Source organism: Eurosta solidaginis, chromosome 2 (genome assembly GCF_040869045.1).
Source record: "Eurosta solidaginis isolate ZX-2024a chromosome 2, ASM4086904v1, whole genome shotgun sequence".
Lineage (NCBI taxonomy): Eukaryota > Metazoa > Arthropoda > Insecta > Diptera > Tephritidae > Eurosta > Eurosta solidaginis.
In genome coordinates this window covers 296,934,822-296,962,798 of record NC_090320.1, presented here as the reverse complement: position 1 = coordinate 296,962,798, position 27,977 = coordinate 296,934,822, and the positions used below count along the sequence as shown (strand labels likewise).

The 27,977-nt window shown below is 36.5% G+C and overlaps 2 protein-coding genes across 18 annotated transcripts in view; one reads left to right on the top strand and one right to left on the bottom strand.

Annotated features, from left to right (window-relative positions):
- The first annotated feature begins 2,047 nt into the window (after positions 1–2,047).
- grnd (grindelwald) lies at positions 2,048–25,803 on the top strand. 11 transcript variants are annotated; one of them, XM_067768690.1, is made up of 4 exons: positions 2,048–2,110; positions 8,841–9,317; positions 20,468–20,770; positions 20,846–25,803. In XM_067768690.1, the coding sequence occupies exons 2-4, from the start codon at positions 9,068–9,070 to the stop codon at positions 21,016–21,018; spliced, it is 726 nt and encodes a 241-aa protein (XP_067624791.1). In that variant the 5' UTR covers positions 2,048–2,110; positions 8,841–9,067; the 3' UTR covers positions 21,019–25,803. The 11 variants fall into 11 exon arrangements, with proteins under 11 accessions (XP_067624791.1, XP_067624789.1, XP_067624792.1 ...); XM_067768688.1 differs by having other exon boundaries at positions 2,059–2,160; positions 8,849–9,317; XM_067768691.1 differs by having other exon boundaries at positions 2,061–2,160; positions 8,867–9,317.
- The window catches only part of kon (chondroitin sulfate proteoglycan 4-like protein), a 58,075-nt gene continuing 54,557 nt past the window's right edge, over positions 24,460–27,977 (bottom strand). For all 7 annotated transcript variants that reach the window (XM_067768668.1, XM_067768669.1, XM_067768670.1 and 4 more), the window contains one exon: positions 24,460–27,575. In XM_067768668.1, coding sequence (XP_067624769.1) covers positions 25,883–27,575 — 1,693 coding nt within the window. In that variant the 3' untranslated portion in view covers positions 24,460–25,882. The remainder of the gene's footprint in view (positions 27,576–27,977) is intronic.

The window sequence follows — 27,977 nt, the reverse complement described above, 5'->3', positions numbered from 1 at the left end:
GTTCTGGCGCTTTACCGGGCTTCATTCTGTGTAGGTCCGCTTTTAGCTCACCTTCACTGAACGGTTGCACGTCGTGGTCTTCGTGGACGACGTGGTCACCCTCTCTGCTTGTGCGAGTGAGGAACAGAGCATCTACTTATTATTATTATTATTATAATTATTATTATTATTATTAGCCAGGCAAGAGGTAGTTGAATTGGTTACATTGAGCGCCAAAAGGTACTCAGCTATTTCAACAAATATTCCACTCAATTGGTACTTGTTAAAGTCATTTAATTCCATACACACGTACCTAAATACACAGAAGAGCAAAACAATAGAGCCAGGGCTGGGCAAGCCAGATACCGATAAAAAACTTTAAATGCTAGAAAATCAATGTTTGCTCTTAGTTGGGTTGGGATATGTATTCAAGCCGCTCCGGACGAGCGAAAAGAAAACAGAGGAATTTAAGCGTTGCATAACAAGTCGTGCAGTTTATCATTTTCGCGATAAATTACATCCGAAGCACCTCGTACACATGCCGTTCTGCTTGACGTTTCTTTCTTCTAAGACGGGAAGACCACGCAATGCTGCGTCCGCACGCACCGCATCCTATAGGCATCGTCCTTTTTTTCAAGGCTGCGCGATATTCCTCAAAATATCAGGTACCGGGCTCATTGCAAACCCATTCAGTGCGCGCTGTGAGGTGATACGAAGGGAATGAGATATGTGCTTACACTGTTCGGCTACATCGTCAGGTGGAAAATTGTTCCCAGTGAAAGGGTATGAAAGCCGAGTGGAGTGGTAATCGCTGTTTGTTTTGTGTATGTGCGTGTTTCTTTGTTGCACAGAAGCAATAGTGCATATCTTAGCTGCAAAAATTGTGCACACATTCTGGACACTGGTAATAAGCCTGCCGTCAATGACGAGGGGATCGATTTGTGTTCGTCTTGCTCGATCAGTAGACAGCCAAGCAGAGGCCGAATCGTAACATATGATCCGTGATGGAATGCTGTTTTTTAAATCACAATAGCTCCGAAATGGTGTATCGGATTAATTAAATATGTGAAATAGGGACAACGCGTACTCACTAGATCCATAATATACTATTATTTTTTTAAATCCGTAGTTTGATAGGCTAATTTTTTTCGCTTGAGTGAAAATAGTTTTTGATCCGTGATCGTATGTTATGATTTCATAGCAGATTATGGAGTCTTTTAATGTTGGGATCATACATTGTAGATGACCATATTTTGAGCGGCGGCGAAGTCAATCTACCTCAACCCGTTGGGAGATCTTATATCGTGGATATTGAAGTTTCCGATTGTAGAACAAAATATTCAGCCTAGTCCACTATGGCGCTGATGTCTTGAAGTGTAACGAAAGCCTTTGCTGCTGATGTTTCTTTCGCTCCACAAAACTAACACCGTGGCACATCCTAATGGCCACTGCACTCAGAAAAAACTTGAATGAAATGGCACTTAAGAAATTGTTTCTTCTTCGCATGGCAAAAATGTCTTCAAAATGAAGAAAAATTCCTCAATTTGAAGAATTTCTCCTCATTTCGAAGAAATTTGTCCATGCGAATGAGGAAAAAATTTCTTAAGTGCCATTTCATTCCCATTTTTCTTCAATCGGGAGAAATATTTTTCTGAGTGTGCCGAAGATGTCGCAAGGCCCTCCGGTCGTTCATTTCGACAAACCTTCAAACGTTTGAGTGGTCGTAATCTAATAAAACTGATCTCCAATAAGACTTGTACCTAGTGGATCAGAGCTTACCGGATTCAAGAAACTAACCACATAGAGCAGGATTCCAAAATTTGCTCTCAACACCTCTTGATTTCTTAGAGGGTATTCAGTTTGTACGTGTATTCTGGTTTGTGACATGTGAAAAGGTAAAAAACAAATCCCACAAATGATCAAACGATCGTTGAGTGTTAAAGTTGTAGTGTTTGTTGTATGTATATTTACTATCTAGGTGTGTGTGTGAATGTGGCATATTTGTACAAGTGTGTGAGATCACAAAGTCAGTAGAGAAGTGAAGTTTTGTTGTTTAAACACGACACCTTTAGTTATTGGCTGAGTTTGGCTCAAAGCAGGCATTATAAACGGATAAATTTAAAAATGTTGTGTGCGTAATTCGACATTTTTTGTAAAATACATGTAAACATACATACTTATGTAGGTTCATATCTACTTAATAAACGAATAAATTATATTAGCAAAATAAATAAAATTTTAATATAAACAAACCAAATCTTGCGGAATGCGATACATTTATATTTTTGTGATTTTTTGATGTTTTTGCGTCATACACATGCCCACATACATATGTACATACATACATATGCATATACTCTCTTTGTTAATTATAAATTGTTGGCTAACAAATATGGCTTGCGTGTTGTACAAAGGTTGGCTTGGAGTATTGCCAATGCCTTTGAACCAGCCAGAAATCATATAAACCAGTTTCTGTATATCGAGTTTCAGTGTGTTTGTGTGTGCGTGTCGAAAAGTGTGCGGAAATGAGAAATGTGTTTGGCAGTAACATAAACAATTTAACATTTAATTAAATAATTGAAAACAAACAAAATTTTGTATGAAAATGAAAACACTTCAAAAAGTATAAATTTTGTTAAATAAGAAGAAAACCACAAAACTTTGATACATTTTCGCGGAGGCTTAAAACATAAACACAAATACATTCCGGTTTTTAAAAGTATATACTATGCACACAAAACAATACGTTTTATGTATGTATATCAATCCTTTTCAAAACTAAATAAATAGATCCCTTATGAAGATATCCAACTACATTTTATACCCAACGAACAAACTGTCCCTGCCTCTACAGCTTTTTAAACGGTTTTATTTAGGTTGACTTGACAGGCTGGCTGGTTGGATGGCTGGCACGAATTTTATAATTGAAATTTAAGTAACTTCCCGATAAGCTACAAGCTTGAAACTTGGAATATAGTTCTGAACCCGATGACAATGCAATAATAAGCAAAAAAAAAAAATTGCCGCTAGGTGGCGCAATGATTGAGATATTCACAAAAATTGTATTTGCGGTCCGATTTAGCTCATATTTGGAACACATAATACATACAAGAATAGAAAGCGACTTATGAAATAAAAATCGCCGCTAGGTGGCGCAAGGATCGAGATATTCACAAAAATCGTATTTGTGGTCCGATTTGGCTCATATTTGGAACACATAATAAATACGAGAATTGAAAGCGCCCTATGAAAAAAATCGCCGCTAGGTGGCGCAAGGATAGAGATATTCACAAAAATCGTGTTTGTGGTCCGATTTGGGTCATACTTGGAAATTGATAGTCATATATAAGACCAACTGAACCCTAATCAGATTTTTAGAAATTTCTCGCGTCCAACGCTTTTATTTAATTGTCTGAGCAACACCCTAGATTGATGAGGAGTATGATGACTAGTACCTAGGACCTACCTAATTATTTTCTAGCTTTTATTATTTCATGTAAGTATTGCTTTCAATAAAACCGCTTAACTTAAAAAAATTTTTTTTTTAATTATTTTATTCGGTTTTAGTTCAGAAAGCTGCATTGAACTTCAGCATTTTCAATTTAGCTTCAGAAATTTCAATTAAAGTTCAGAAAATTATTCCGAACTTCAATTGTAATTTTCTAAACTTCAATTGTAATTTTCTGAACTACAAATAGAAATTCTGAACTAAAACTGAAAAAGGTGTAGTTAATTTCAAAGCTAGTCTCTTTTGTGCTAAGTCTTTGACTCAAGAATGTTTGTATCTCGAAAACCATAGCCAGTGAAGAAAATCTGAGTCTGTGCTCAAATATAGTTAATCACATAAGTTGGCGACAGAGTAAGATGGAAGTTCTTTATGTAAAGCTTGAACTTCAAAAGCTTTCCTTCCAGCGGATGCCCCCAGCAGCTATTGAGACATATGGTACTCCGACCCGAAATTGTGAATCATGCAAACAAGTATAAAAATTTGGGAAAGTGTTCTCTATAACAAAATGAAATAAAAGATATATATGCTCAAGTCAACTGTACAACTGAAAATCGCATTATGCAAGTACGTGTTGCAATGGCCCCTACGCTCAGAATCTCTATTTAACTATGTGTGTTTTTTGTAGACAAAACTCCGTGGTAAACAGGAAATCTATATAATGACCTTGACTCAGTGGCTCGAAGTTTGATTACGCAAAAATGGGAGCTGGTCTATGTGTCGAACTTCAAGATCTCGATAACAATGATATGCTACCTCAATATTGTTTGAGCAGAAATGCAATCCTCGAGGAGTATCCATATAATGTCAGACAACCATGCAGCCTGGCGTGCCTTGCAGTCTTAAAGAACAACTTCTAAGCTAGTAGATGAATGTATTGGAGTCCGAAATGATCTGGTAGCCAAAAAAAAGGTTTTGTAACGATGAAATCCCAGGAATAAAAGATATGATGGAAGTGAACAGGCAGACTACTCAACCAAGCAGGGTGCTATAGCAGAATTCTATGGTTCAGAGCCCTTCTGTACAGGCAATAGGGAAATCATAAGTAACTGTGAAACAAAGCAGTGTAAGGAACACCGGATTGAATGCCCAGGGCAAAGACAGACAAATTGGTTATACTCCCAGCAACGGGAGTATCAGTCTATGAAGAAATTCGGTAATCAAGTCAGCCGGATGAAGAAAAGTTTAACTTCGATCTGATACTGTATGCGTAAACCTAGAATCAACCCCTTGTAACGTGGCCCCACATGACACCTGTCATGTCATTTCTATTGAAATATGGAACCAACGCCTGTTAAAGGAACAGGTTTCTTTGGACTCAGCTTAGAGGATATTGATGACAATTTGTGAGATTCTATCACTGGATAGGGCGGAACACTACTACAACAACAAAAGAGTATCAGCAAAACTCAATCTAAGCAGAGAGGACATACAAACTCTCACTGAGCACTATATGACACACTTTATTCCGCGATATCACCTTAAGTAAGTAAAATCTATCCGATACACACATCTGGTGCTTTTGTGAGCTGGAGGAAGATACGCCGGTTCACATTATCTGCGAATGCACTCTTATTCGGATAGCGGTGAGAGGTTCGTCCATACGCGGAAACGACAGTACTTGGCAACAAAGTCTCTTTACCATCACGAAAGGGATTCAAGGGGTTGTGTAGCGCAATATATAGCTTCTCCAACCCAATTGTCAACCTCACCTTCGAGCGGCGAATCCCGTTTCACTAACAGACGAGGCTCTGGCGACCCCAAGCTCCTCATGGAACTTGGGGGTGGGGAGGGAGGGATGGCCTGAAGGTTCAATGTGGCCATATAAATCGTTCCCGAGATGGTCGGGCCAGCACCTTAATGGTGCTGTGTTACCGGAGCGTATCGGATCTGTATCCGACAAAGGACCATCACATCGATAACACTCCCCAAAGCCCTCGGGGAGTAACCTAATCGCTACAACAACAACAACAACAACAACAACCATCACGAAACTGCGTTTATTTTCATAAACACTTCAGTAAATGTCACACGTGTTGACAGTTTTCTTATGCTGCTCATCATTTCTCTTGAATGGTGGTGATGTCAGCTTTTGCCTTTTTGAGGACATCAACCAGCCGCTCATCTGCATCTATCCCATTAAGGCAACGGACATTCCAGGCGCATGCCTTCAAATCGTAGTCCATTAAACATTTACGATGATCGCCATCCGACAGAGGTTGCTCTTTAATATAGGGCTTGTTATTCGGCTTAGCACGGATGAAAGTATTACATCCACGTTAATTTAGCGAGCGTGTTATCCAAGACCGCCGCAGCCGCACCTTAAGATGATCAGATAGCGGGTTAGGGGGTTAGCATATACACGCGGTAGGTATGCCCGTCGTAAGAGGCGACTAAAATACCAAATAGATTCAAGGGGTTGTGTAGCGCAACCCTTTCAGGTTGCCAGCGCAAAATATAGCTTTTCCAAAAAAATTTTGTCAACCTGACCTAACCGTGGCGAATCCTGTTACATTAACAACCGAGACTCAGGCGACACCGAGCTCCTCATAGATCTAGGGGGTGGGAGGGCGGTATGGCATAGAAGGTCGCATGTGGTCATAACAAATCGTTCCCGTGATGGTTGGGCTTGATATCGGAACCTACCGGATCTGCATCCGGCGAAGGACCATCAACATCGATAACACTCCCCAAGACCTACGGGAATGTCCAACAACAACAACAACATGGTCAGACACTGCCAATGAAATCCTCCATCTAGCCCTTTAGCGGATTATGTCGGATGTTCAGTAGCTGTTTGAAAAGCATTCCAAAAGAATAGCTCTGGCCATTTCCTGGTGAATTGCGGTCAGAAGCTTACCCCACTTGCGTGGACTTCTATACACCTCCGCTCTCGCCGTATCGCATTCGTAGTTAAGTAAGTTCACCGTAAGGAAATCGCATTGAAATAACTGAACAGTGGTTTGATGCGTTGGGTATAAAAATATAAGAAGTATTAAGAAAATAGCATATTTGAACACCCAAGCGTGTCGGTCATATGCACTCACACACAAACATATGTATGCACGCTAAAACCTTTAAAATACCTGTGATCACTTCGGATGAATCATCACCGGCATCAGCGTCACTTCGCTTCAAACAAACAACCAACATGAGACATGCCATCAACTAAATAGCCAACAAATTAACCATTAATACAATTGTTAAGAAACCAGTTGTACCGCATTTACCAGTGTACATATCGCTCATTTACTTCAATAGTGTCATAACTCAAAACACACAATTCTCCAGGAGAGCCATTCAAACATTATAACTGCCATATGTTGCGCATATAAATGCATATTTTAATTTTTATAGCACGTGGTAAATTTTTAACTGATCACAAAGATTGTTATACAACATCAGGGATGCACCTTAACGTTAAGCTAATCGTTTATCAAAAAATTTCCACCGTTTCCGTTGAAACACTTCGAAATATTATCGATAAAGAAATTATCAAGATAAATTGTATCTCGTTTTTAACCGAAACGAAAAGCTTTCGTTAACGTTAAAAACGTTAACGAAAACGTGATACTTTATGTTTGAATTGTGCTGGCAATGCTATAGCCATGGTGAAGCCGTAAGGTGGCAACAACGAGCGCACATACACACACAAACTCTATGTAATTTGTTTGTGTAATTCGTTGGTGGTAATGTCAAAAATACTCTGAGAAATGTTCGTACTGTCAAAATTCATGAGAAAAGTTGCAATCAGCTTGGATAATGCTTTCACCTTTAATGACTCCGCCATCAATCAGCTTTGCCAGCATAGTTTGAAATTAATAATCAACATAAACGATTTGATTTCGTTTTGATATGGCAGAAAACGAAACGAAATCATTTCGTTAATTTGACGATCTTAACGTTAATAAACGAAACGAAATGACTTCGTTTCGTTTATTAACGTTGATTATCGTAACGAAATGATATCGTTTCGTTGGTTAAGCATGCCTGTACAACATAGATCATGATATTGGGTAGGTTTATATGTTATTAACTCAAAAGTCATGTTTTTTGAGTTATGACACTATTGAAGTAAATGAGCGATATATAAAAAAATAAAAGAAAACACTTTCCGCTCCGTGTATGTATGTGTGAGCATTACACTGAAAGAAAAACACTAGTAAAATCAACCGAAAGAAGGGTCAATTCAACCGAAATTTCTGTAAATTTTTATCCATCGCAACAAGATGTTGAATCGACTGCGCACAAATCGTTGATTCGTAATTGACCGTTTTAGTAGTCAAATGAACAAAAAAAGTTGTTGCGACAGCTTTGTACGAAAGTACCTATGTTGCGGCATTTGCAAGGCAGATGAGTTTTCACTGAGATCTTTTCATAACAGAAATACACTCGGAGTGCTTGCCGAACAGTGCCGAGGGGCGACCCCGTTTAGGAAAAATTTCTTCTAATTGAAAAACCTTATTTCTAAAATTTTTATGTTGCTTTGCTCGGGGTGTGAACCCAGGGTCTTCGTTGTGGTAGGCGGAGCACGCTACCATCATACCACGGCGGCCGCCATACGTAAATATGTGCATACATATTGTACACAGCATACATAAGTACAAAGTAGAGAGCGCAGTGAGCATAAAATTGTCTTTGAAATTTGCTCATGTATTGACTGTTGATCGCTGTTGAACTGACCAGTGAGATCAGTTGTATTAACAAAAAAATCAGTTAGATTGATTAGGAGCATTGTAAACTTTACCAAGTAGCGCAACTAACAGCTGATCGCTCAAAATTTGCACACACAAACATCACTAATGGCCATATTACGGAAATCTTAGGGAAATTGAAGTTGAATTTGTAAACAGACATAAAATGTTATAATTTTGGAATATATAATATCTAGGACACCTTAATTGCAGTAATTGAAAGAAAATGTTTGCTTATTCTCAAGTATTTAATTATTTTTTCTAAATTTATCTTTAATATTGATGCAATGATTGATCCAATGCAACTCTGGTCTTCCTACTGTTCTTCATTCCACTCCATTCGAGTGCCTATTTTCACGGCCTGCGAGTGCCTTCCACTCTATTCGCAACATAACCTCGAATTAAGCTGCCAAACTATATAGTAAACAATGATTAGGAGTGTGTCAATTTTACAGAATTTTGTTAACTTAAGAGCGACAATTTCTCTTCTCTTGAAATGACTAAACTAATTTGTTCGCTTGACAAAGAACTCGGTGGAATTAACCATAATTCGATCAATTTCACCGAATCTCCGTTAAGTCAAGAACAACAGAACCGGTTTGTTGATTTTACTAGCACCATTTCTTTCAGTGTATAACCGGTTTTTTTTTAAATAAGTTTAGCGATACAGGTGTATTTAAACAAATAGTAAAAGCTGTTTTCCAATTACCAGTATTGCAAAGTAAACAAGAAATAATAAAAAAAAGATAAAAACAGTGAAATTAATTAATTCGACAACAAAACATTTAAAAAGCAAATACGTTTTTGCAAACGAAACTTCAGCAGTGAAATTATCTATTTAAAAACAAACAAAAATACCGGCTTGATATCGCGCCATAGATAAAGAGATATGTTTATCATTACAAGTTCAAGTGCTTTGGCTTTACGTTTCGCCTCCCTGTTATTGCCTACCACGCTGGTCGTGGCAAGAGCGTCATCTAGTGCTAAGTCCACTGCATTGAAAGAATGTCATGGAAAGATTTGCAAACCTAGTGAAGAGTATTGTTCCGTTTTTCTCGATGGTTGTGATCAATGCGAGCGTATTTGCGATCCGGAGTCTCATAATTATCAAGCTGATATGTGTGCGAAGGAGTGTGCCGGTAAGTGGAATAAAGATTTAAGACTTTATTAATAAACATTTTATATGGAGGGAGTATTTTATTATTTGCTTTCAGTCAGAAATTTAGGGGTGAAGCGACTTTACTTTATAATGAAGATGCTGTGGCAGAAGGCGTTCCTCTCGCCGAGCGCCTTAGGAAGCAGAGGAAGAGTGAGGCCACAGGTAGCGCCAGCTTACGCAGCAAATAAGCGACTAAAGAGCTAAAACTATTCAGACAGTTGAGCGCCAAACACGTAGGCAAACTCTCGCTCGCTTCACCGTAGTTTAGTGAAATATAGAATAAATTTAACAGTTATCTACTTAAGTTATTGCGTAATATGCCCCTCTCCCAATTTCTCGCCATGTGCTTTTTTCTGTTATTTGTACACTGATAGAAAAAGTGTGGTAAAATCTACCGAAATGCGGGTCAATTCAACCGAAATTTCTGTCAATTTTTATCCATCGCAACAAGATGTTGAATCAACTCCGCACAAATCGTTGATTCGTAATTGACCGTTTTATTAGTCAAATGAAAAAAAAAAAGATGAAAATAAATGTATGGCGCGCTAACATTCGAAGAGATTTTAGGCCGAGCTTCTCTTCCAATTTGCGTCGTGCTCCTCTTGATTTTCCCTACAAATTGGCCGGACGGGACCTACATGTTTTATGCCGACTCCGAACGGCAAGGCAGATGAGTTTTCACTGAGAGCTTTTCATGGCAGAAGTACACTCGGAGCACTTGCCAAACACTGCCGAGGGGCGACCCCGCTTAGACAATTTTTCTTGCTTGCTTTGCCCGGGGTGCGAACCCAGGGCTTACGGTGTAGCAGGCGGAGCACGCTAACATCACACCACGGTGGCACTTACTAACCGAACGTCAATTGGGCTATATCAAATATGCTGGAACACATTAAACATTATACACTTTATTATTTTGTATTATTTAACGCACTTTCACCAAATTTTATATTTTATAATTTATTTAATTTATAGTTGTGAAATTCGCTTTGCAAATAGAAATGAAAATAGTAGTCACAAAACTGATTCTCAATTCTTTCAGTTGCAGCTCAGCTCATTCTCAATTTCTTCTCTCGCATGTAGTTGCCAAACTTGATTGTTTCTAACAAAACTTGTAGTATAAATGTTTGACGTCACATTTTAAAAAGAGAACTTGTAAGTTATAGAAAAGTAAAGAATCAAATCGCAGGAAGGTAATTCACCACTGGAGTAACTTTACATGTAATTCGGCAAGTTTAATTTTCGTAACACTTTAAGTTGAAACGATTCCAAAACAACTCAAACTTTTATGTTGTCGGAAACATCAACATTAAAAAGGGATGTTTTTTATTACCTTGGGACCTACTCTGTATTGCGATGCGAAAGAAAAAATACGCGAAATCGCAAAATCGGTACTCTGTATCTTGACATTCGCATGCATATTTTGACTTTCGCTTTCACATTTTGCCCATTCACAATTTTTATCCCTTTTCGCATTTCCAGCACTCTGTATAGCGAAAGCGAATGTCAAACAACATTAATTTTCGCATTTTTCTTGCTACAAGTAATAGGCATTCGCATTGTTCAAATATGTAAGTATTAATTGATGATTTTATAAATTGATATCTTTATATTCATTGTACGTTCTTTTAAAAATATATAGGACAACTCAAAAAACAAAAACACAAAAGCAACAATTTGAAATCCCAGTGGACTTCATGGCAATACACCCAGATTAGGCCAAAGGGTTACTTAAAACACTCAACGCCAAAACAACTTCAACGTTGTAGAAACTTTTATTATTTCAGGAACTGCCGTTGCTCTCTGTGGAGTTTTCAACTCACTTTTAATGCTATTTAGCACATACAAAAAGGCTTCTTTATTAAGCCGAAAATTCTGCACAAAACTAATGAATAGAACATAAAGCAATAGTATAACAGTAATTTTGTAACGTTTAAATTACCTTTGATCGCTGAGATTCATAATGTTGGAGTTGTCTCTTATAATCCTCCTCAATCCTTTCTTCATTTAAATCGTCCCATAATGCTACAGAATCCATTTTTTAATTTGTTCAACAAAAATTAATCGTTTGCAGAAATTGTAATCGCCTTGTTTCTTTTGTTCTCTTTCTTTGACGTTTGGTCAGTGATGTATACTCAAGCAAAAAATTTGCGAAAAATAAAAAAGCGGCATTGTTAGCGATGCGATAGCGCTACAGAGTTCCAATTACCTTTCGCATCGCAATATATTTTCGCATCGCAATACAGAGTAGGCCTCCTTATTAAATTCTTTCGCGTGAGTGCAACAAGAGAGCGCAATTTTAAATTTCGCTTCCCCGAGAAGTTGCAAAATTGTACCCGATTGATAGGTGTCCCGGTATCTCATAATTTTTGCACAGTAAATTCAAAACAGGTTTTTTGTTTTGTATTGATACTGAAAAACTAGTTTTTTGTTGTTTTTCCATTTTGTGTGTTTTTTCGATTTGATGGTTTCTTATTTTGGCGTTTTCTTGTTAACAAGTGGCACCATCGTCAAGTACAAAGTAGGGAGCGTAGTGAGCGTAAAATTCTCTTTGAAATTTGCTCATGTATTGACAGTTGATCGCCGTTGAAATGACCTGTAAGATCAGTTGTGTTAACAGGAAAATCAGTTAGATTGACCAGGAATCTGTAAATTTTACAGAATTTTGTTAACTTAAGAGCGACAATTTATCTTCTGTTGAAATGACTAAACTAATTTGCTGGTTTGACAAAGAACTCGGTCGAATTAACCATAATTCGATCAACTTCACCGAATCTCCGTTAAGTCAAGAACAACCGAACTGCTTTGTTGATTTTACTAGCACCATTTCTTTCAGTGTACCTTCATGCTTGCTCTTGCTCTCAATCTTCCTCTTATTATTTTGCTTTCTTGATCTTCTGCCCTTTTTTGTTTCATGGTTCCCTTCCCTTTACCGCTTTCTTTCTTCTTCATTTCCAATTTTCTTCCTATCTCTCAAGAGTTGATAGCTTGCGCCTTACTGTTTTGTATTCGTTATGCCTTTAGGTTTTATCTTTCTCCCTTCACCTTCCGCTCGATTTCTATAATTTTGTCCGGCTCCCTCCTGTTATCCCTTCCTCCTCTACTCCATATTCTTATCCTTATACTTGCCTCCCTTCTTTATTTTTCTATCACTTTTCCTTCTACATCTCTCCTATTTTCTTTCATATCCCCTTTTAAATTCTTTATTTCTCTTCGTCATATCCTTCCTCATATATGGGAATCCCAGACGTTTCACAATTTTTTTCTGAAAGGGGCGTGGCACAGCCCCATTTACTTAGCACCTGTCGGCGGTCATGGCCCGTTAAGCATACTGTGGTGCTGTTTAAAATGAAAAGTAAGCGCTTCAATATGTAGGTGATGTTCAGCCTTGATGCGAAGGCATCTCGTGGTTAATCTGACAGTTTGTGTCTTGATTATACTGGCGACTACTGGCGGAATTTATTTATTTATTTATAGTTGGTAAGCATTAGTACAGAAAGATGAGAATCTTTTATAGTACAACATACAAAATATAAAATATCGTCTATACTAAGTCAGCTTATAAAATGTAATGTTGTTTATTTATTGATTTATTAAATAAAATATAGGTTTGCGAAAGATATAAATATAAATATTCTGAACAATCATACTAGGTGGTTCAAATTCTAAGAAAAGTATTTATATAAGACATTCTTGAAGTTACCTTTGTTTGTTTTGCTCCTTACAGTAGCAGGAATTGAATTCCAAATTCGTATAGCATTGATGGAAAACATTCTCGTAGAGTTTTTAAAGTTAAATTGTGGTACAATAAGGTCATAAGAGCGTTCTGATCTTGGAAAGATAAGCCTTTCATAAAGATACTTTGGATTCTTAGTACTCATTAATCGGAAGGGAAAAATACAGTTTCTTGCTTTTAAATAATCAGTGATATCACATCCCAATAGCGATTTTCTCCAGGTATATATGTGATCAAATGTCTTAGTTTTTTAACCAAGTGATGTTTGTTGCCGTTTAAGGCTGTTGTTGTCGTCGTGGTTATATGTGTGTTAAAGTTTACATCCCAGAGCTAAGAATTGCCCAAAGCAGATTGTTGTTGTATTAACGATAATGACACTCTCCGACCCCCCCATCGGGTAAGGAGGCGTAGAATATACACGCGGCAGGGATGCCTGTCGTAAGAGGAGACTAAAACACAAAATTGATTCAAATGGTTGTGTAACGCAACCCTTTCAAGATGTTGCCAGCGCAAATATAGCTTCTCCAATCCGATTGCCAACCTCACCTACACGTGACGAATGCTGTTACTTTAACAGCCGAGGCTCTACTTGAATCCTCGAATGTGGGTAGCGTGAGTAACCGACGTAAGTGTTTAACAGTTAACTAATATACGCTACCAAGTTTTGAGGTAGCTATGGATTAAATTGGTGGTAGCAAAAAATGGGGAGAAAAAGCTAGGATATAAAGGAGACAGTCATTTATTTTTGAACAGAGTTTATCATTGCCATTTCCGAACAATCAAGTTGAGATGGGCGTCTCTATACGTAAATGTAGAACAATTGTGGAATAGAGAAGCACTTTATTTAATCCTTAGTTTCTAAATCCTACAGGAATCTGTCGACCATTCTGGTAGTTCGAGTTTATTCTTTTGTTTAGAGGTTGGAGAGAGTTCATGGCGTGCTTTATGGCTTGTTCACAGTAAGTGCAAGGATTGCCGTCCTGTGAGAAAGGCTTTGGTTAAGACCTGTTTTGTCTATTTCTATTTTTCACGAATAAAAAAGGTGTACCTATATAGTAGGCTGCAGGCATGCTTGAGGGGTTTACCATCAGCAAGACATGCGATCAGGGGCTATGGATTTTGAGACTCACTTTTTGAAGACTTTCTTTGTGGTAGTGATGGTAAGAGGTGCATCATCTGTTTTTCTATTTATGAACCTATATGCTTGTCATGTGGCCCTGAGCTTGCGTAGCTTTTTACCAGAGAAATAACATAATTTTAATATATTCGCACATTTGTTTTGAAGGGTTTGACAGGTATTCTGGCAGTGATCTGTCGATTCCAAGCTGAGATACAGCTCTTGTTAAGTAGCTATTTTTATTTTATCTAAACCCCTTTTTGTTGATCAATATATAATGCATTGTTGCCGCTTTGTTGAAAAAACTCCTATAAAGAAATTACCATTGGTTTTAACCCTTATATATTAGTAAAGACGACGGTAAAACTAAGTACAAGCAAATTAAATTATAAGAGCTTGGTATTTTTCATCGAATTGCTTCCAACTGCCCCTTTCTTATGTCCTTTGCAGATCTCGTAGGCGGTTCTGAAATAGTTACTGCTTTTGATTAATTAATGTAAATAGTGCGGCCACTACCTTCTGCTCTGCGTCCGGTTAACACCAGTTCAGAGGGAATTATTATACCTGCAGTGCGAAACTGTAGCTTTACGCGACTGCCTCTCATTTTTTCTGCTGGGGTCATAACGGGGTTTCAAGTAATTTAGTCATTATTGCCACCCACTTATAAATAAACAATTGGATAAATAGCAAAGTATTTGAAAATGTTTCTATTATCACGTCATTTGCATTTCCAGCGTAGCTCGAAATGCAAAAAATAGATATGAAGAGTAAATTCACAACTCAATGCAATGCAGTAAAAAAAAAACAAGTTATTTTAACATTTAAAAAAACAGAACTGCATATAAATGTAAACACCTGCATATTAGTTACTTTGCGGATGTGATATTTTAAACATCCGCAGTTTGCGGTGTCTAGCTCACTTTCCACTCACTCCAAAATCGTTTTCAAAATACCGAGTTAAGTTTGAATTTTCTAATTGTCTCGAGCTATGCGCAGCCTTGTGATTTTTTCCATCGGTTTTTAATGATTTTTCGTCATATCTGTTAACCAACATATATCATTTAAATTTTATTCTGAGATGTATTTCAATTTTAAGTATCGATCTGTGCATGAAATTTTTTCTTATAATAGCACTGCTATAAAGCCAACCTTACTAAGCTCCTGAGAGCGCGCCTATAAGTACTCCACACAATTAGGATTAAAAACATATAGAATTAGTATGTACCTAAAGGTGTACAAAGGAATATCATCAAAAAGGCAATACTTAGAGACCAATTGCAAAGCGACAGCGGGGCATTCATGGCCCAGACACAATGAAGTTTTTCATATAGATGCGTTCAAGGCACTCTTATGCATGCCAGTAACATGACACAAGTAAGCAAGATGTTGCGTTTATAAATATGAAGGAAAGACTTGGGAATCAAATGACTGTTATAAACATTCTCACTGTACAAGATATATACTTGATAACATATTTTGTGTCCTATTCATTTGTTATATTGTAGTTTTTAACTGTGAACAATGTTAGAAAACTTACTAACTAGTGGGAAAAATAATTTCACTTGCAAAGTGTGAAAGCACCTTTAGCCAAAGCAAATGCCAAGTTCTTCTTCTTATGCTTTGCTTGCAACAAAAGTTCGAAGTTGACTACTTTTTCATGTCAGCTGGCGCCAGTGTCGCTATATCTGCCGTTCATCATATAAATACGTGCAATCTACTCACAATGCATAAGATCGAGTTAAACGCATCTAATATGAAAAACTACTTATGTGACGGGGCTTTCATACCGCTGAGTGGATAAAGGAATCTGCCTTTACGCTAGCATAAAGTACATATATGTTATACTCCTACATTGCGAATAGAAAATGCTCGCAATGAGTTTTGAATTCGAAATCAAGACAAGACAGCCTACAAAATTTTTGTGCATAAGTGCGGCAAGAAAAAATTTACATTTAGGTACATTCGATTATTGAATACAAAAACAAAAACATTTAAACAGCAATGGTGCCCCCCATAAATTCAGAAACACCTTTTTTCAGAAAACAGTAGTCAGAACCCTTTTTTCAGAAAGACAAAATTCAGAGCTCAAAACTCAGAAGTCAAATCTCATAAGTCGAATTTCAGAAGTCAATTTTCAGAAGTCAAATTGCAGAAATAAAATTTCAGAAGTGAAAATTCAGAAGTCAAATTTCAAAAGGCAAAATGCAGAAGTCAAAATTCATAAAGTAATCAGACGATAGAAAAAACATAAAATTTTTCTCAAAATTTAGAAACGTTTATTTATTTGGAAGGAATTATGTATAAAGAAAAAGTAGTACAATCTAAAATTTTAAATTGTGTGCAATAGCAAGCATGTAATTAAATAATCTTTTCGCGTTTATCATTTTCAAATGACAATATTAACAATATTAAAAATATGAAGCCTTCCGATATGGCTCGCAATGCGCAAAGTTTTGTGTTTTTGTTTTCGCATTACTTTCTGAATTTTGACTTCTGAAATTTCACTTCTGAATTTTGACTTCTGAATTTTGATTTCTGAATTTCGCTTCTTCTTTTGGCTTTCTGAAAAAGGGGTTCTGACTAATGTTTTCTGAAAAAATGTCTTTCTGTATTTGTGTTTTCTGAATTTATGGGGGGAACCTCAGCAATATATCGGCACTCTGATGTTTGTGAGTGTACCTAGCCTGATGTAGCAATATAGGGCGATTACATATGCATATGATTAAGTATGAATGTTGGAGTTCTATACTCAGCTCCTGAGAAGCTAGCTGGTGAAGAATTGAAATTAAGATACAAACTAGTAACCATCGCCGTTTGTAGTATTTGTAATTTTTCTCAAATATCAATAACAAAAACAATTGTATAAAGCAATATGAGCATGTCTTACTAATTAAATACAGATAAGGGTTTTTTCGTTTACGCTTCATTTATGCGGGTTCCTACTCATGCTTCTATATTTAAAAACTCTAGCCCCAATAGGAAGTTACCTAAGAATAGATTACAAAAAAAAGTTTCGTGTGGGATGTACCTTAATTATTGTAAAAGTAGAGCATTAATGCGAAAGGTACGCGAATATTCGCAACAACTCTACTACATACCAATCAAAAAAATCAAATTTCGTACTAACTACAACAGGCATCTGTTTTGTTTGATTGCAATTATTTTCCCGCAGCTTTTGTGCATTGCAAATGTTACTCCCTAAAAAACTAAAAATAAAATGTAAATCAATAAAAAAGTAATACATTTAAATATTGGTTTTGTTCTTTCTTAATTTATATACAAATTGGCATAATTACGTATATTTGTCTTTGTTTACATATACTTCTTGCTTTGTATTAGTAACCGTAGGTCGAATTGTATTACAAACCAGACGGTAATTTTTTTCTTTTACATACTTCTCTAAATTTTTTTATATTTTTACCACTTTTATACGAAATGAGATTGTCGCTAATTTAGGTATCAAATAAAAGAAATCTTCAATCGACTTGAAGTAACTGCCCGATCAGCTGGAAACTATAATCGAACATCTGATGCAAAGTTCCGATAGATGGTAATCTTTAAAAAAAAATGTTTGAAATGTCATGAAGAAAGAAAAATATATATGTGACCTGGAATCATGAAACGACCCTATTTTGCGAAAACAAGTTTTCGAGAAAAACGCTTTAAAATTTTTTGTTTAGCTTGACTCTTGTAGCGGCCGGCCGTTTTGAACGAATTTTGTAATATATTAAAAAACAACTTCGATAGTTGGCGCATGGATCGAAATCTTAATATATAAAAATCAAGTGTCACTATGTTTGTCCGCGAAGGACTCCTAAACTACTGAACCGATTTTGAATTTGTTTTACACCCCGTGTGTAGTTTGATCTAACTTGAAATATAGGATACGTTAAATCTCAGTTTATAGTCGCAATATTATTTTATTGCAAATTTTTTTATTTCTTTATAAGTAATAATAAAATGTTATACTTCCGTGTAATTGGTTGGTGTTTAGTTAAACAACGTGCTTATCAATAAAAATATTATAGCAAATGATATGAAGTATAGCACGTCACCAGGCCCGCCGATAGGGTGGGGGGGGGGGGGGGGGGGATAAGCACCGGGTTTCTGAGGGGGCCCGCGATTTAGAGGTACTATGCAATTTTTTTTAATTCAGGAGAGTCTTTAGTTGTTCCATGTGCAATTTTTAAGCTGAATTTCAAAAGCAACGAAAATCTGCATTTCGTTTTAATATTATCATGAAGTGTGAAAAATAAAAATCTATATATATAAAAAGAAAGGCTAAAATGTGTGTTCGTTGGTCGCCGGTGTTTGAAGAGATGTGTCGGTCGATTTTGTTCAAACTTTCACACTAGTTGCGTAAACTTAACGCGGTGGTTACTACATAGGTTTGGTTGCGATCGACGCACAGGGTCTCGAGATATAGGCCGAAACGTGCACCCGAGAACCCCTAGAATGTGTTTATAGAATATGGATAACAAATGAAAGCTGTTGATGAATGCTTTAGTAGAGGGTAATTTTTATACCCCTGGGTGACTAGGGTTTCGGGATATAGGCCAAAACGTGGCCCAGTGAATGCCTAGACAGTGCTCATACAATATGGATATCAAATGAAAGCTCTTGATGAGTGCTTTAGTACAGAGGAATATATTAGCCATAAACGGACTGGGACTGGGATTAGGACTAGGACTGGAACTGAGACTCGGAGTGGGACTGGGACTGGGACTGGAATAAAAGACATACCACCCTCTGGGACAAGCAATAAGGGATGCAGAAGAATGAGAAGAAATTGAGAGAAGAGAAAAGAGAGAAGGAGATTGAGAGAAGGAGATTGAGAAAGAGATAGAATGAGACAAAGATGGAGATAGATGAAGGGAAAAATACGGAGGGAGGAGTGAATAAAAGGATTAGGAAAAAGTGAAGAGGGGGGTAGGGGAGGGCAAAGTTAGACGGAAAAAGCTTATTAAAATGTATGCAAATAGGCCAAATTTAGGGCAGAACAACGTCTGCCGGGTCTTCCAGTGTTTCATAAAATCGTATATGTAGTCCGATTTGGCTTTAAATTCGATTTGTGAAAAAACTAAGAAAGATAGAAGGTTTGTTCCATTGAAAAGAGCGTTAAATTTCATATAAGAATCATTCAAAAAATGAAGAACGGTATTTTCACATAATGGGGTCATCTTATGATTCCAGGTCACATATAAGAGAGTTCTCATTTGTTTATAAGAAACATACACAAGTCTACCATAAGAACAACTTTATATAAATTAAGCAAAGTGGCAGCCATTTTTCCAATAACTAAGCGGTAGTCTTGACGAGTTTTGGCCTCTTATAATTATAAAAATCAATGTATACTTTACTTTGAAATTTACGCCACTTTATGTAAAAGTAGTTTTAAGCAATTTTTTTTATCAATCTTTAATACATTTAACTTGAGAAAACAAAAAAATGCCACTTACAGTTTTTCGCGTGTTAAATTTAATTAGATTAGTGGGAATTTCGTGCACATGAGCTGTAATTGTATGCTAATGACCTCGGGAATACCTTTACCCTGTGATTAGTTTTGGTCATTGTGGAAATATTTGGGTGAAATATGTTTTCCATGACTTTGTTAACAAACAGTCGGTATCACAGAGGGAAGAGACAAGAAATTCAATGGCTAATCTTATAACAAAATTCTGCTAGAAGCTTGGATTCTGTCAAATCAAACTCTTCGCACTATAGCTAGACTACATTGTTCCTGAATGTGCTAGTACCTGAAATGTACATCACACTCCAAAACCTAAAGTAGTTCTGATTCTTAATAGGGCTTTTCAGTACATAGTTGAACAAACTTCAGGTTATAATATGAGAAACAAGCAGTGCACGTGAGGTTCTTGCTGACAGGCCAGTTCTATCCAACCTTACCTAAGCTTTCAACCATGGGCCACCCAAAAATTAAGTAATTGTTCTTTCGCATACCCGATGAAAGCACAATCTTGCTATGAAATGTAGACGGCTTTTATAAACTTTTAGAGTCTATACTGATAAATGCACCAACATTCGTGTTTGTAACTCTGTTGGCTAGGCGCGCAAAGGATAGTTAGACCCAACTAGCGACAATTATTAAAGACTCGCGGCAGTGGTTAAATATCTCGCTACAAAATGAGTTGTGCTTAATAGCGGTCAAACGAGCTTCTGTGCTACGGCGTGTTTTTAGTTTTTTTAAACTATATTTATTTATTTCGCCTTTCATCAGATAGTTTCGCTCTAATAATTTTTCTCAAAATCTGTATTTCAGATTACAACAAATTTGATCCACTCCAAGCCGAACTACATAGTATTCATGAACAACAGAAGATCATATTGATCTTGTTGATCGTGTTAATCGTACTTGTTGCCATACGTTATTGTTACAAATGTGTACGATGGATGCGAGGTAAACGTTTCATACCATTAATAATAAAGAAATTGAAAAAGCAGCCTAATACCAATGCAGCTGGTACGAATGGGAAAGATTTAGCAATTGGTGCAACAATATCAAATGTAATGGCTATAAATGGAGATATAGGACGGGCGCCATCACAAATTTATAGTGTAACAGGTAAGATGAGCAAAAGAATACTTTACTTTTAATGACAAGAAAAAAAACAACAATATAAATTTTTATTGTCCCTAGGCGCCGAAGGTTCAGTAATGACTATGACCACGCCAGTGAGTACACGATATCCTGCTGAGAATAGCACACCACCAACTACAACAACTTCTGGAACAGAATATTCATATGATAATCAAGCGCTCGCAGTGACGCCTGTGTCGGAGAAGCCAAATGGCAGTACGCATGCGTTTTGAATATGAAGCGGCCATAGTGTTGAGAGAGTGGAACGAAAATACGTTACTGAGTAACATATAATGGAAAATATCCGTAAACATATAATATATATAATTTTCAGTGAATATCATGAGAATATTTACGAATGAGGATCATTACTTAATTAGTTAATCATAATAAGATGATCATTGATCATAAGTCATAAATATTGTATATGATATTAAAGTGTTGGTTAAAGCTATGTTTTTCGTGTAATACTGGTAATGATGATGATCGTTGAAATGAGATGATCATGTGAATCCTTAATGAGATGGTCATGTATATACATATGCACTTAAACTTTATGTGGACTGCTAAAAGGTTTGTGTCTCCACTATCACTTCATACACCACAACTATGTGTTATTCTCCATGAGCGTTTCTCCTAGTTGCAAGTGCAGATGTATATACATGTAAAAAACATGACTATTATTTCAAAATAATTCATGAAATCAGTTTAAATATAGTTCTTCAATCGTTTTTATAAGATACTTCGTATATGAGAATCTGATATGACTCATATCGTGTATTGCGTAAGTCAATTACTTAAACAATTTATATTTAAAATTAATAAATTACTTAGTTTAAAATAGAGCGTACGATTTCTGGAACGTGTTCGAGGAGAGATTTCTCGCGAGTCTCGCCTTCTCGCGAGATTCTCGAATCTGGAATTACTCGTAAGACTCGCGAGCTTCTCCACTTTCAACTCTCGCGAGATTCTCGAATCTCGAAATACTCGTAATACTAGCGAGCTTCTTGACATTCAGTTTAGTTGATTCACTGGCTGTTTTATATAGAGCTTACGATTTCTTCTTGAGCACAAGCGAAAATTTCCTCAAAACCAAAACATTGGAAATGCAGCGTCTGATTTGAAAGTCGGGAAGCTGGCGAGTATTACGAGTATTTCGAGATTCGAGAATCTCGAGAAGCCGTGTTCTTGTTGTCTCGTTAAAAAAATAAAATATTGTGAACAAAATTATATGTATAATAAATATGTTTTGAGTTAAATGTCATTGAAAAGCAATGTACTAAAAAAAAATTCAAATTCAGTAAAAAAAAAAACGAGGTGTATAAATACTGTCCATACAGCAATTAAGTTTTTGTCGAGAAGCTGGCGAGATTTACGAGTACTTAGAGACACGAGAATCTCGCGAGAAGTCGAGTTCTCGATTTCTCGGGTCTCGAAAAAATCGCTTGTGTTCGAGAAGAAATCGTAAGCTCTAGTTTAAAACAAACATCATTAAAAAAGATATTGGGCACTAAACTGCATAAAGTTCTACACTGAAAAAAATAATAAAAATTTGCCAAATTGTCATAATATTTGATTGATTCAATCAAATATTGTAAAACATCGCATCACGTCCATTAAAAAAGTGATATTTATTTTTATACATTTTAAGTAGAATATAAGCTATGCTTCCACATACAAACAAAAATGTGTAGTTATGTACTTAAATTTCACGTACTTTAAGTTTGTGTATGTATTGTTATACAAATACTAAATGATATTATGAGGTAAACAAATAAAATTATACGTCACTAAGATATATTATGAACAACTTAAAAGCCTTCCATATCTAATTATAAAAACCTTTTCGACTATGTTTACCACATGGTCATTTATTTTTAACACATAGTAAATTTATCTGAAATTGTGCTGAAACCGAAAGATAAAAGAAAGAGGCAGCAATTGACAAGTTTTAAATTTTAAAATATACAATTAGCATCATAATGGCGTGCTCTTCTTTGCGATTAGCATCAACTTAGCAGGTTGAATGATTTGAACGGTCGCCAAGTCAGATGAGAAATTTATTGAGATTGATTGAATGGCTATCGATAGCAACAACCTCTAAAAACAGTTAAGATATATGCGGGCTACATGGTTTTGGAGTTATTTGAGGCAATTATCAATGCCTGGAAACAAGGGAATGTCTTTATATGAGGCAATCGTCAATTATGTGAGCTGAATTCCTTTTTGAGAAAACAAGACCTTTCAATTTAGACATATGACATCGAGATCGTGAGGCTCTCTAAACACGAGAAAACTCTGAAGTTCTTCTATTCTTCAATTTTCCCCTGAGTTTTTAAAATATTTTTATGGCAACAAACAATAACAGCCAAAAGCAAGTTAGCATTAGAGGTTATAACTATGAAGATATTTTCAATTGCCACTCCCATTTTTATGAGTTTTGCTGGAAAAAAGAAGGTTTTAAAAACCTAAAACGTGTTTTCTGCCTGCCAATAATTACAATGAAATCAAACGAATTTGTATTTTACTCAATAGGTAAAACCATGGTTCAACAATATGGTTGGCTCATCTCTACAGCAACAACATATGTACCTTCGTTCAGATTGTCAAAGTCTGCGTGTTGCTATTGGGCGAATGAAATGGACAGAAAACATAAAAATAAAACGCTAAATTAGATGCATTTACTAAAAAATTATTTAAAGTGATGTGAAAATATTTTTTAATAAAGAATGTAAATATTTTCATTGTGTTGGTTACATTTTAAGTTTGCCATCTCCTTTTGACAATCCCTATGCCAGTAAAATGATAAAAAAAAGTAAAATCAGCTGTTGAGATGAGGCAACCATTTAATTGAGCCATTAAAAAAACCTTAAAAAATGCCTTCGCTTACCTTTTTCGCATAATGTCAAACGTTAATTCTCAAATCGATCACAAATAAACGTTGATTGCTTTCTCCAACTTGCGCCCAAATTCTTCAATACGAAATTTTCCTTTTCGAATCGAGAAACTTCGTTTTCTCTAGATCATCTCAAATATGAGAGGAACATTATGAAATCGAGAGAGACGGGCCTGAACAGCAGAACGTGTTATTTTATTACACACAAATTAATATTTATTGGTGGTTGGAGTATTTACTTATATGGAACTGAAACAAAATTGCTGATCTTCTAATCCAGTGCATCAAAAAAAAATTGTTTCTAGTTTTTGATGTCAGTCATTTGAATCTAAAGAAAATCAAGCATAAGTTATTGTTGTTCAAAATTGTCCAAAAATTTTCTTGATTTGGATAGAAAACAAAATTTAGTATACAATGAAATTATAAATAACGTGCCATTGGTTCTCCATCCCCAGACTATGCGCTGAAACTTTGCATTTGGCATGTCAAGACATTTGTTCTTGTTGCTCAATAACGCCTAGAGGCTAGACGGATTTGGCATGCAAATATCCAAAGGTCTGTAAAAGCATCTATATAGGCTATTTTTTCCGAAAAAGCAGGACTGAATTGGAACACCGATGACCAAAACTTATCGTCGTCTAACAATTTTGAAAAATTGGGTAGCGCCAACTCTTCCCCATCTTTTTGGATAATTTGAGAATATTTTGGCATCGTTTTGCGGCTATTTTGCAAAAATTTGGGTTGCCCACGCGAGTTCAGGGGCTTAGAGTAAATTCAATTATGTTATAGAAAAACACGAAGAAATGCATTTTATTGTCAAAACTTATTTTTATGTACATACCTAAAAATGTATAAGTTAATTTTATGAAAAATGCGTATATACATACATGTTTTTTAAAAGTAAGTATACACAGTAGACTGGATCGATTTATTAACCGATATCGCGCCATCGATTTTTCGATAGGATTTGAGCTCAGGAAAAAAGTTCCTCTACGCATACCCAAAAAAATTATTTTTGAGCCGAAAACAAATGGCGAAAGGGTAAATTTTTCGACCAAAACACTCCACAAAACCCAAAAAATATTTTTTTTTTTCAAAAAACTGTTATCGCCAACGCTTTTACAACTGCCCTCATCCAGTGAGTTTTATAGCTCCGGCTCACGCTCAATTCTCACGGAAATGCTCTGGATCATTGAGATACTTGAGAAGCAGATGTCGTGATATTTTCGCACACGTGAAATGTGATAGGCAGATGTCGCCGCTGTTTTTCATTTAACTCATACGGCGAAAGGCTAAGCAGCGACATCTATTTTTGAAAAAGCAGGTTTATTAAAGGCAGCGTTGCCAATCTAAATACAAGTAATTTACAAATTATCTGGCTCACAAATTGAACCAGACATCTATTTGGATCAAATCGTTGTTGTTACATTTACATGCAAAATTATTTATCTTGCTCAGGCTCTTTGCCACCGGATGATGGCTAACATGTTTTGGTCGAAAAATTGATCCTCCCTTTCACCATTTTTTTTTTTTGGCAGGCTCGAAAATTATTTTTTTGGGTATGCGCATTGGAACTATTTTCCTGAGCCCAAATCTTATCGAAAAATCGAAGGCGCGATATCGGTTAACTTTCGTCCATAAAAAATCGACCCGGGTTAATACACAGATATGTAAATACTTTTACATTCTCTTCAAACTATGCATATCTTAGGTGTATACAAATTTTAAGTATTTTGGTATCGAAATATGGCCGGCATAAAACTAAGTACAACTCGTAATTACATTAATTAAATTATCTACTTTTTTTAACGATTATGGGCTGAAATTGGTATGGCGTGTTTGAGTATTTTTTTGTATATTTAAATTCTTTAAATTTTTGATGATGCGAAAAATCGTATTCGTAATTCGATTTAGTTGTTTTTGTTAAACTATGGCATTAGGGTATACTCAGTAATTGAGTGTATCTATAAAATTAGACTTTTAAAACTAGACCTAAAATTGCGGCTTCCATTCTCCTTACATAAACGCATTCTTAACCGCTGTTTGCCTTTTTTGCTTATTCTACAAACATAAAAATTTACTTAGTTTAATTAAATAACTTATACGAAGTATTATTAAGAAATTCTTTTTAAAAGGCACAATTGCACTGCTCATTCCACAGGATTTCATAAAAAACCAAGCCACTCAACCGCGTTTGCACATCAAACCCAATATTGATTTCTACGCAGCAATGGATTGCTAGCCGGCGCCGAAGGTGGTGTTGCTGAAGGTGCACTACTTTGAGGCACCGTAGAATAACCAGCAAAATCATTGGCCATATCGCATGATGAGCTCCACGTATCATTTTCCATGTGATAAGGATTATAACGTTGTGGCAACATCATTTGTTGGGCATCATCTGTTTCCTCACCTTCATCAGGATCATAATCCGGGTAATCGTGCTTGTACGACTCCACTGGAATAATCTTACAATGTGGAATATTACTGAAACCGGGTAGCGGTGTGGAAGCACCTGTGGCAGGCACTGAATCTGCTTCCGAATTCGCATAATGATGATGATGATGATGATGGTGATGATGTTGCGGACTAACCGAAGTCAAATCAGGTGGGCAAGGCAACGAGGGTGGTTGATCTTTTGAAATGTCTGCTTTGTCACGTCGCAAATAACGTACTTTGAGTAGAAACATTACAACCAAAATACAAAAGATGAGCACAAATAGGACGATAAAGAGTGCGATGTAATTGAAAGTGTAACTACTGCTAGCCATAGTGACTTTAGTGCCAATTGCATCCTGCGGCGCGCGATATTCAATTTGCACCACACCTTGTGCGGGCTGCATTGTTTTTATGACCAGCTGATATTCGAAGCTGTCCGTGTCTTCAATAGTTTTTTCCACTGCCTCATTTGGTACAAAATATACAACACCACTGCGTAGCTCTTTGTACGAGAACGTGTTTGTGGAGCGTTCATTTTGTGATTCGGGTGCCAAACCAGTGCTGCGTATGATCTTACGCAATTGCCCAGTGATCGGCATGCGTGTGATAATAAATTTCGGATTGAATTTATTCAATCTCAATGAGAGTGGATTATCAGCAACTAGCATAGATTGCAAACGCACTTTACCCAATTCGTTAATCATAGAAATATTTGTGATTTTTATTACCGGTTCCACAATGACCACCACATCCACAGTTGCGGTATAAATGGTGCCAGGCACATAGGCGCTCACCTGAAAGGTATCGTTCGAACGATTTGTATCTGTTTGCATATAATTTATTTGTCCCAACTCCAATTGTTGTTGATTAAATCTCAATGTAGGCTGATGCTTATACACGATGATGCCATAAAGCGGTGAGTTCGTGATATTGTAGGACAAACGCTCGGTTTGCACATTTGTGCGCAGCGAAATATGCTCCAATTTCATAACGGTTGTGGTGGCACCTTGTTGCACTTGCACGGGATATTGGTAATCCGCGGGTAGCAAACTAATTGGTGCAATTTTTATTGTGAATACTTCATAAGCTGGATTATATTGTCCATCAGAGACTGTAAAGCAGAATGTTGTGGATTGTGGTGTACCAAAATGTACGAAGACAATACGTCCATTATTGATATCAGCTTGTGTAAATTGATTTGAATATGCAAGTAAGTCTTCAGCTTGTCCTTCGTTGTTCACTTTTTTGAGTACACCCAAAGTGGGGCCGCTCATTACGTCGTAAATGATTTCGTCGGGTGGGGTGTCCTTGTCTTCGGTGAGTAGGATACTACGCGTAATCGTTTGATTCTCACCTTCCACCACCGTCATTTGTGGAAAGTGTGTGACGAGTGTAAATGGTTGATCGTTGATGGGTTTTATCGAGACTGGTACGGTGAGATTGCAGAGGAATATGTTGCTGAAAAGAGACAGATCATATTTAACTTATGATTTTTTAAACTAATAAGAAATTATGACAACGTAAGTAATTAAATAAAACATGGTTACACAAATGGAAGTGTTGCGGGCTCGACCCTGCCATATAAAATACCGAAGTTTTTCGTAATGGTCTAAATTATAATTGTCTAAATGAAGCAGTCGTGCTCAAGAACTCAGTCCTACATCAGATTGACTTTGGTACACTTCAGGGCTAGCACCCCAGGAACGATTTTTTTGGGACCACTCGAACTTTCGGATCTGTGGACTTTAATCGCATGCCTATAATGCTACTTAACTACCTAATAAAGTTACTTAACTGAATCACGCTATCTTGAAATATCGTAGAATAAACGAATTCACAGGCGGCCGTCGTGGTGTGATG